The 11240-nt window shown below is 45.6% G+C and overlaps 1 protein-coding gene across 1 annotated transcript in view; it reads right to left on the minus strand.

The window, feature by feature from the left end:
• The window catches only part of Muc13 (mucin 13, cell surface associated), a 26121-nt gene extending 15439 nt beyond the window's left edge, over positions 1-10682 (minus strand). Inside the window, exons 1-3 of the mRNA XM_059277020.1 lie at positions 10634-10682; positions 3688-3810; positions 2329-2435 (exon numbers count right to left, since the gene is read on the minus strand). Coding sequence (XP_059133003.1) covers positions 2329-2435; positions 3688-3810; positions 10634-10682 — 279 coding nt within the window. The remainder of the gene's footprint in view (positions 1-2328; positions 2436-3687; positions 3811-10633) is intronic.
• Positions 10683-11240: the final 558 nt, after the last annotated feature.

Below are 11240 nucleotides of genomic sequence, written 5' to 3' on the forward strand. Positions count from 1 at the left end.
TCCTGCTCCTCCTCCTGCCTCCACCTCTGAAGTGCTGGGATTACAGGCATGTACCACCACACCCCAAGGGCACACTGCTGGAGATCAAACCTAGGGGCGAGCATTCTACCGGCCAAGCCACACTCACATTAGGCAACTACTCCACGGTTGAGCCCTTTTCATTTTACGTTTATACATTTATGTATCTGTTTATTTTGTGGTTCTAGGAATTGAACCCAGGACCCTGTACACGCTAGGCAAGTGTTATACCACTGAGCCATATGCCCAATACAACTCTTTCGAAAATATGTATGTTGATTAGGTTGGCTTTGAATTCACTCTTCAGTCCAGGCAAACCTTGAACTTGTCATCCTCCTGCCTCAGCTTCCTAAGTAGCTGGGATCACAGGTCTATGTCCCCAAGCCTCAGCTTATTTACAGAAATAGAAACATTGAGCTTAGTATCCCAGGCACAGTGCAGAAGAGATAATCTCTATGCAAAGTCCAATTAGATCCAACTGAATAGACCCTGGGAGAGGTCTCATGGCTTGAGCTGGGACTGGCACACAAGGTCTGTTGAGAAGGAGAAGGTCTCTGATTTCCTAACTATGCTCCAGAGAATGCCAAGGGGTTCTAAAATATCCCCTTTGACTTAAAAATATCATTGAAATCGGGCATGGTGCCTCATACCTATAATGCTAGCGTTCAAAAGGCTGAGACAGGAGGACTACCATCATTTGAGGTCATTCCCAGTTATATAGTGAGTTCCAGGCCAGTCTGGAATACAGTGGGAGACCTTGTCTCAAATCACTAAAACGGGTCAAAGCGCTCGCCTCACAAATTTGAGTTGAAACCCTAGGACCCACATTATAGACAGATGCAGGAGCTGGAGAGATGACTCAGAGGTTAAGAGCACTGGCTGCTCTTCCAGAGGTCCTGAGTTCAATTCCCAGCACCCACATGGGGTCTCAAAACCACCTGTAATGAGATCTGATGCCCTCTTCTGATATGCATGAAGACAGAGCACTCATGTACATAAAATACATGAATAAATTAATCTTAAAAAATGAAAGATGGATGCAGTGGTGTATATCTGTAATCCCAGCTTTCTTTTTCTTTCTTTTCTTTTTTTCTTTGTTTTTTGAGACAGGGTTTCTCTGTACAACAGCCCTGGCTGTCCTGCCCTGGAACTCACTCTGTAGACAGGCTGGCCTTAAACTTAACAGAGATCAGCCTGTCTCTGCCTCCCGAGTGCTGGGATTAAAGACGTGTGCCACCACCGCCAATGAATCCGAGCATTCTTAGGTGAGATGGGAGGCAGAGAAAGGAGATCCTCTTGGAAAGGCTAGCTAGCCTGGAAAATGAAGTGTGGCAGAAATAAGAGACCATGCCTCAGCAAGGTGGAAGGAGGGCCAACTCCTGAATGTTGTCCTCTGATACAGACGCTATGACATATGCCCATGTGCACGCACACACATAGAACAAATAAAATATTTTTAAAACAGCAACCACACAAAAACCCTCTCTAAAACCACGTAAACAAAAACACTCTTTGAAACCATACGAATGCTTCCTACCTCCCTGGCTCCCCCAGGAACACCCAGCCCTGGCTGAGCTCAGGTGTCTAAACACTGGCTGGCTAAGTGCTATGGAGAGTTTCCCAGGCCCGGTAACCGTGGCTCCAGAATGTCTTTCCACACTTCACTCCTTCCCTGCCAACACATTCCCTCTCAAGAACAGAAATGAAGTGAAACGTTTTTGTTATGGTTTTTGAAAATGGAGAGGAGAAAGTATCTGATAAAGTTCCTCTACTACAGGTAAAAATAAGCCATGTTGGTATGGAAATTTATGCAAATCTGAACATAGGAAAAATAAAAATGTCTACCACTGAGCTATACTCCCTAGTCCAAAATAATGAATTCCTAATTAAGTTGTTATTGCTATGGGGTAAAACCCTAGGCCTTTCTCATTCTGGAAAAGCACTCTGTCACTAAGCCATAGCCCCAGCCTGCTCTGAAATAACTTAAGACACTGTAAGAGCTCTTGTCTATTCAAAACCACATGGATAGCTTCGATAACAGGGAGGCGGGCACTGTGTCCCAACACCGCTTCTGGAGGCAGGGCAGGGCTCTGCCGGGTGCCCTGTCTCAGCTGCACAATCCTTCGGAGGCCCAAGAATCCCAGGGGATCTACATGCCCACCCGGAGGAGGTACATTTCACTTTATCAACAACATACGACTGTGCCGTGTGGCCACAAGAAGACCGGCGTCATGTGTCCCCCCCACCCCCCACGCAGGTCCGGGTGAGAAAGGAGCTGCTTCACAGGTGGGAAAGTGGGGAAACACTTACAAAGTTGAGAATGTAGTTATGAAACTTTTCATAGTCTTCGGAGTTTTTATCTTCCAAGCCAGGTGATTCAGGCACCTTCACTGTAAGCTCTCCAGGGAATGTCTTTCCTGAAAAACCGGGCAGACCCTTTCTGAACCATTTAACGTTAATAGCACCCCCTTCAATTTTGTGTTTAAAACGTAAGCTACTTTTCTTCTCTTTTTTTTCTCTTTCTTTTCCATTTCCCCTTTTAGACATGGTCTCACTGTGCAGTCCTGGCTACTGGCTGGTCTGGAACTCCATTTGTAGACCAGGTTGCCCTCGAACTTACAGAGAACTGTCTACTCTGCCTCCCAAGTGCTGGAATTTAAGACATGTGCTACCATGTGTGGCTTTTTTTTTTTTTTTAATTCTTGAACTTAGTGCTCACTATATAAAATAGAAGGTTTTTTTGGGGGTATCATTTACATAGAGTAGATCCCCAGAAATTAGTGTTAAAAATACAAACTTTGGGGCATATCTCTAACTGTTATGGGCAACATAGGACATTCACTTACCATACCACTGACCTGCTCTAGCAAGAAAAGTCATTTCTTACTCATGAGGCAGAACAAAAAGGAGTCATTTAGACCAGTGGTTTTCAACCTGTGAGAGGTGAACCCTTTGGGGGTTAAATGACCCTTTCATAGGGCTCTCCTAAGACGATCAGAAAACACAGATATTTACATTATGATTCATAACAGTGACAAAATGACAGTTATGAAGTAGCAATGAAAATAATCTTGTGGTTGGTGGCCCCCACAACATGAGGCACTGTAAAAGGGTCACAGCATCAGGAAGGTGGAGAACTATTGGTTTGGACAGGCAGCCAGGGCTCCACAGCACCGGGTGACCTATGCCGGCTTGTACTGAGGTGCATTCAAAGTCCATGTCTGGAGCTCGGACAGCTCAGATCAGGGCCCAGCCTGCTACCCTCTTCTGCCTCAGTGCCCTGATGTTGTAATGGTACACCGTGGACAAGCTCGGCGTTATAATGGTACACCGTGGACAAGCTCGGCGTTATAATGGTACACCGTGGACAAGCTCGTCATCACGGAGTAGTTTTCAGGGGCTCCGGCAACACTTGCTCTTATTTTGCATCTGGTGCATTCCAGAGCAACAGAGGGAAGGTTCTGCCAACACCAGACCTAGCTTGCTTGCAAATTGGCCTTCCTCGATCTCTACTCCCCCAGGGTTGGCTGGGACAAAAGCCTTCCCTGGCCACCTTTCTTAGCTTTCAATTTTTCCTCTGCCCCTTTTACTACCATTTTGAGATTCCCCCTAAAGCCCGCTTTAGTTATGAGATTCAGGGCTCTGCCGTGGTTATCTCTTGTAACTTACCTTTCACACATGATGAAGTGTTATAGTAATAGCCTTCTGAACACAAGCAGAAACGGTCAAAATGCAGGTTAACACAAGAAGCAGTTCCTCTACAGGGGTTAATCTTACAAGGATCACGGGGACCTTAGATGGAGGAGGAAGACATTACAAATCCATGGAACTCAGCAAATAACTCCTGGGGACTCATGTCTGCTCTTCACACCCTCCCTCTAGACACACTTGTTTTTCTTTAGAGACACGGTCTCACTGTGTAGCCTTGGCTGTCCTGGAACTTGCTATGTTGACCAGGCTGGCCTTGAACTCACAAAGATCTGCCTGCCTCTGCCTCCCCAGTGCTGGGACTAAAGGTGTGCACCACCGCACCTGGCCTCCATATCCTTTTTGTATGACTCTATAATACGTTCTTAGAAGGGCTGGGAACAGACTGTTTGCTTTGGTCTCTGGGGAAGCCCAATGTTGTGGTTTCGGAGCTGAATGCTCGCTGACAGTAGAGGTTAGAGACTGGTGGGCAGAGCTCTGCTTGTGAAGAAAGGCAGCTTTTCAATCCTAAGGAGTGGAAGATCTTCAGAACTCTCCAGGGCTCAAGGACATTCAGTGCCTGCTTCTCTGCCACCGAGTAGGGCTCCCCAAAACCTTCTTAAAACAAAGCCACTTTTTACAGAATGGTGTGACGATCACCATACAGGGCAGGACAGCAGGAAGTTCCAAAGGGAAACCAGATGTCTTGGTCTGATAAGCAGAGCCGGCACACATTCACAAAGAAAGCCAGGCATGGTGGCATATGCGTTTAATCCCAGCCCTTAAGAAGTAGACACAGGATCTCTGGGAGTTTGAGGCCAGCCTGGTCTACAGAAGACTCTGCCTCAAAAAGAAGAAATGGAGGGAGGAAGGGAACAATAAGGGAGAGACAATGCAGATTCACCAGTGAACTTCTTCCTGTTGAAGTATGAACCGAATCTCACCCTGCTTAGCTTCTCACAAGATGAGGTTCAGTCAGGGTGGACTGGCCTGGGCAACCCAGTGAGCTTTCTAAGAGGAGAAACTAGGATGCACTACACCCTTGGCTCTGTGAGCGAGGACGTAGCATAAAGAAATAGCACAATGGTTCCTGAACCCTGACCTAGGTTCTGGGCCAGGCACGCGTGTCTCAGGCCCTCTTTCCAGAGAGCGGGTGAGATTGGAGGAGGGATGCAAATGGTGGTCTTGGTTGGCCTGCCTTCCTTTCCTGCCTTCCTGCCTTCCTCCCCTCTCCCCTCCCCTCCCTTTCCCTCCTCCTCACTCCTCCCATCTCTTCCCCTCCCCTCCCCTCCCATCCATATCCTTCCCTTCCTTTTTCCAGTACTGAGGATTGAAACCAGGCCTCATACATACTAGGCAAGTGCTCTACCACTGAACTCAGCCATAGGTTGCCATTTTCTTCATCTCCATAGATTCTGAAGATTTTTCAAAAAGCTTTTTTTTTTTCTTTCTTTTCTTTGGTTTTTTGAGACAGGGTTTCTCTGTGTAGCCCTGGCTGTCTGGCTTTGAATTCACAGAGATCCACCTGCCTTTGCTTCCTGAGTGTTGGGATTAAGGCATGCACCACCACCGTCCGGCATTCATTACAAAGTCTTAAGTGATTCCACTGAAGCCGAGAGAAGCAATTTGTCTCGTGCCAGCCAGCATGAGCAGCTCACACAGGACTGCTGTGGAGGAAGCAGGAGCGGCCTGAAGAAGCTCCCATGCCAGAGTCCACCACAGCCATCCACATGGCTGTGACCCCTCTGCCCTTCTCTACCTAGAAGATTGGGGAAGCAGTGTCATAGATAGTCTGAGTTCTATCTTCTTAGCTCTATCAAGGGAAACTTGGAAAATGATCAAAAGTATAGGGAGACACAAACCCACTCTCTTTGGGCAAGTCACTGTTTTCTTGGGGTCTCATTTTCCTTCTCTGAGAATGGCACAGTATATTAGAACTCTAAACTCTGAAGCTTGAGGAGTCTTCTAGACAAGGTTGGTAAATTATGGCTCATGAGTCGTAACTAACCAACCCTTTATTTTTATAAATCAAGTTTTATTGGGATATAGCCAAGTTCACTCATTTTTACATCGACATGGCTGCTTTTATGTTAAAATGTCAGAAGTTAACAGTTTTAACAGAGACCCCGTGTTGTCCACAAAGCCTAAAATACGTACTGTTTGTCTGTCACTGATAAATTTAGGTGACACTTAAAAGTGTCACTCAAGCTTGGAGATACCGAGCCAAGTAGTTCCTATTTTAGTAATGTTGGCTTATGGCCAATTACACACAAATAGCTGTGCTTGGGCCCTGGTCAGCAAGCATCTGTTTGAGGAAGCCATTGTTTGGCGTCTTAACCCTTGAGCTCAAACTCAAAGGCTTGACTCAGTTTCCAAATTGTGATCAGCCACCATCTTGACTGACTCCAGGGTAGAGCTGACTTCTTCCCTAAAGACAAGTGTGGCTGGCCGGGCAGTGGTGGTGCACGCCTTTAATCCCAGCACTTGGGAGACAGAGCCAGGCAGATCTCTGTGAGTTTGAAGCCAACCTGTTCTACAGAGTGAGATCCAGGACAGGTACCAAAACTACATAGAGAAACCCTGTCTCAAAAAACAAAAACAAACAAATAAACAAAAAAGACAAGTGTGGCCAATGAGCCAGCGCTTAGTCAAATCTGGTCTTTTGAGAGAACCTGAAGCTACTTCCAACTCTCCTATGGGTAGCTTCACAAACACCAAACTCATAAAAACACACTCCGCCGCCGGCAGGGAGCTTGGGCAGCAGGAAGGAAAGAATGTATGTAACTGCCTGCTCACCTTGGGCCTCTTCTGTCATGACGGAACTTTGAGGTTTTCTCCTAGCCATTTCCCTTCCTCTCCAGAACACACTGACACATCACAGCCCCAGTGCGGTGCACCCCAGTGAGGAGACTTTTAGGGATCATTCTTACCTGGAGTGGTAGTCTGTGAGGAGACATTGGTAGACTGAGTTGTCGTAGGGGTCACAGTTGAATTATTGTCAGAATCAGTTGTCGTAGGGGTCACAGTTGAATTATTGTCAGACTGAGTTGTCGTAGGGGTCACAGTTGAATTATTGTCAGACTGAGTTGTCGTAGGGGTCACAGTTGAATTATTGTCAGAATCAGTTGTCGTAGGGGTCACAGTTGAATTATTGTCAGACTGAGTTGTCGTAGGGGTCACAGTTGAATTATTGTCAGAATCAGTTGTTGTAGGGGTCACAGTTGAATTATTGTCAGAATCAGTTGTCGTAGGGGTCACAGTTGAATTATTGTCAGACTGAGTTGTCGTAGGGGTCACAGTTGAATTATTGTCAGACTGAGTTGTCGTAGGGGTCACAGTTGAATTATTGTCAGAATCAGTTGTCGTAGGGGTCACAGTTGAATTATTGTCAGACTGAGTTGTCGTAGGGGTCACAGTTGAATTATTGTCAGACTGAGTTGTCGTAGGGGTCACAGTTGAATTATTGTCAGAATCAGTTGTCGTAGGGGTCACAGTTGAATTATTGTCAGACTGAGTTGTCGTAGGGGTCACAGTTGAATTATTGTCAGACTGAGTTGTCGTAGGGGTCACAGTTGAATTATTGTCAGAATCAGTTGTCGTAGGGGTCACAGTTGAATTATTGTCAGAATCAGTTGTCGTAGGGGTCACAGTTGAATTATTGTCAGACTGAGTTGTCGTAGGGGTCACAGTTGAATTATTGTCAGAATCAGTTTTCGTAGGGGTCTGAGTTATATTTTTTGCAGTTTCATTGTCTTTATTCCTAGCGTTAACTTCGGCAGCACTTGAGGCAGAAGCTGCTGTGATTTTGGTTGCAGGAACAAAGAGACAAGTGTCAGAAGACAGTGCATTGGATAAAAAATGGTAATTACTGTCAATTCTAATCAGCACTCAACTTAGGGTTTTCTGGAAAAATGAAGATATACATATATATATATATATATATATATATATATATGATTATGTTAAAAGTGGAAACACATGACTACTTCTAAACACAAAAAATAAATAAAATTAAACAGACAAAAATGGAAAATGTTACTAAAAACTATGTCACTTACTAATAATGTAGCTTAACGATAGGAATGGAGAACTTAGTGTGGAGTTGGGATGATAATATTTATTACGAAGAGTACAAAGTCAGGAGAGATGGTATATGCCTGAGAAGGCCAGCCCGGGCTACATGAGGCCATGTCTCAAAAATGAAAACAAAAACAAAAAACACTGAGATAAGTCCTTGAACTTTGGAGACAGAGGGAAGGGGCTCTGGACTTCAAGGTCATCTTTTGCTACCTATAAAGTTCGGGGCTAGCCTGAGCTACAAGGAGACTCTATCTCAATGAGAAAAGAGATTAGTACCAGGTAATAACAAAATTTATATCTATAGTTGGGAAACTGCCAATCTGTGTTTAGTAAATTCCCAGACAATTCGGAAGAAGACAATTGAAATTGCCACCAGGTGGCGCTGCTGTCACTAGGAAGAGGGGCTTATTTATTTATTTATTTATTTATTTATTTATTTATTTATTTATTTATTTATTTATTGTGGCTTTCTATATTTTAAGGCAACTGCCCCAGTTCTCCATTGTGTGGTAGTTTTCTCTGTTGATAGACTATAGAAGGGGAAATTTAGAAGGAAATATTTCAAGAATAATTACATAGATTATATAAAAATACTTCATTAAATCCTGATTAAACTTCTTCCAGAGCACCTATAGGGTGCCAACTATTGGCTTAACTGAGGAAAAAAAATCCCCTGGATGGGCTCTTTTCCGGAACACTCCAGGACCAACACTGTCCAGGGCATATCATAGCTAATGCTAGCTGGGAGCCACAATATGCCTCTGCCAGACGGAAGTCCTTCAATAGTAAGAAATGTTAGTTCCCACTAGATGCTATGAGAAAGAGCAGCCATAGAGCTCAGAGAAAGCAAAACACTGGCAAACGGTGCCTCCTGAAGGGACTTAGGAAATCATCTGAGAACGTCTTCATTGCCCAGTAAGTACTTAGGATACTTTTAGGTGGGAGAAATAGAAGGTGCACAAAATCAACTTCCTGTCCTTGGCTGCTAAGACTGACACGGAACTCATGCTTGACATGCACCCACACACTAGACAAATTCTCAAGATTCCATAGGAATGAAAAAAAAAATTTTCTTTTCCAAAAACAAGCCTGTCCACTGTAGTCTATGTGGCAGTGGGATGCTTGGGTGGGGCAGGTTAAGGCAAAGTAGGGCAGGTACTTGCTTCGTTTCATACACTTCTGGGTGGCCTGAGCATCCACAGCCAGTCTACATCACCGAAACAACTTTTAAACAAGAGCAAAACACAAATGTTTAAAAATTGGATGCAAGGGCCAGGAGTGGCAGCCTTTAATCCCAGCACTTGGGAGGCAGAGGCAGGTGGATTCAATGCCAACCTGGTCTACAAAGAAAGTTCCAGGACAGCCAGGGTTGTTACACAGAGAAACCCTGTCTTGAAAAACAAAAAACAACAACAAATTGGATACAAGGGCAGATATGACACTAAGTGCCAAGGTCACTATCTATTGGCTTCTCGCCACGACGGCCACTCTTCAGGATAGGGCTGCCTCCTCTATGATCACACAGGAAGAAACCGCAGCCAGCCACTCACTACACAGTGTTTGGATCCCTGTCTGCCTTCCTCTGAAGTGTGGACTCTGCTCCTGTCCCCCGCTGGGGGACTTCTCTGGGCCAAGACTCCTTTCTATACCTATAGGGTATCTTGAGATCAATGACAATGGATCCTCTGACCTCCAGCCACTTCCCCAAGCCCTCCCAGAAAAGCATTCCCTCCTCAGTATCCTGTTCTTACGTCTTACAAGGAGGCAGGCATTCCTTCTGCGTGGTGACTCCTGGAAGCCACGTAGATCGGGCCCGTTCTTATTGGGACCTGAAGGTTTGGCCACAGGGCCTGCCCCAGGCTTGGCAGGGGAGATCTGGTGAGGCCTGCCCTCCTGTTAGGACAACTCCCCACCCCCAAGATTGAAACCAGCTCCCCCCACCCAAAAAAAAAATCATATCTTGGGCCAGAGAAATAGCTCAGTAAGTGAAGAAAAAGAGCTTGCTGCCAGGGCTGACAGCCCCAGTTCAATCCCCCTCGTACGGTGAGAGAAGAGAATCCACTTCTGTCCTCTGACCACACACAGGCACCCCTAGGTAAATAAATGACTTTTTAAAAAGTCACATCTTGCCATGCACGTAGGCTCATGCCTAGAACCCAGCACTCCAAGGCAGATGAACCAGAAGCTGAAGTTGGTCTGCTATACAGAGAGCTCAATTAGCCTTGGCAGCCTGGAATCTAAACAAACGTTCCTCTAAACTAAGCTCAGTTTCTCTTCCCCTTTCCACTGTGTCAAATGCCTTATTCCTTTCTGCATTTGGCTTCTAGATCTGGAGTCCTCTCTCAGACAGGTGGGCAAATTCCTCAGCCACTCACAACCCAAATAACTCCCCAGTCCGGAACAGGAGCACCTGTATGATATCCGACCCACAATGGGATTGCTCTTTTTGGCCAGTGATCTCCAATTTCAAGCCTGGGTGAAAACAAAGGTATTTTTTCCCCCTGGGCCTGGCTCTCTGATGATCCCAGGAATGGTCCCAGCTTGCCACTGTAAGATACCTGACCCTTGAAATACTAAGTCATCTTTAGCCAACCTCAGACAAACCTCCGCCCTGCTGTGTCCCAAAGTCACTCAGATGTCTTTTGTTACTGCTGTCTTTGTGGTCACAAACGAAAAATGCCAGCGTCTTTGAGCTGAGCTGGACAAGAAATTTCCTTTACCAAATGGTTCCAAGTCAAGACTGCCAGCAGATTCAAGAACTGGCAGGCTTGAGCGTTCTTGCTTTGTTTCAGAAGCCACAAAGCCGCCTGAAGTAATCAAGTTACAGAAACAAAAAATGATTTCTTACCCAAGAGCACCAAAAGGAGACCGAGAAAGAGAAGCAGAGAGGCTTTCATGGTGGCTGTTCTTGCTGGATAATCCAAGGAGGAAATGGGTCCTCTCCTTGGCTGCTGGAGTTTTAACTGTCTTTCGGGTCCAAAGTCCAGTCATTAACTGACGTCAATACAGGTAAAGGCAATTCGCTGTTAGAATCTGGTCATATACCTCAGACTGCTTCCAGCCTCAGAGGGGGATGACCCGAACCCAACTTCAAGATGATTTCCTTGACTCAAAGTCCAGAACAACTCAGGACTTCTGAGTTCTCTTTAGAAATCTTTGCAAGGTGAGAGGTGAGTGCATTCAGTTAATCTCCTCGTATCTTGGACATGGCTGACCTATCACCTGTTTAAGCCCACTGTCCCTTTAAAGACTCATCTAGACGTAAATGACAGTCTCACCTCCGACCCCCTTTTAATTGTTTGAAAACTACAATTTTGTGTGTGCACACCACGGTGCTCAGATGGATGTCAGAGGATGGCGTATGGGGTTGGTTCTTGACCTTTACCATGTGGGGTCAAGGGATGGAACTCAGGTCATCAGGCTTGGTGGCAAATGCCTTTGCCACTGCGTCATCC

Source organism: Peromyscus eremicus, chromosome 12 (genome assembly GCF_949786415.1).
Source record: "Peromyscus eremicus chromosome 12, PerEre_H2_v1, whole genome shotgun sequence".
Taxonomy (NCBI): domain Eukaryota; kingdom Metazoa; phylum Chordata; class Mammalia; order Rodentia; family Cricetidae; genus Peromyscus; species Peromyscus eremicus.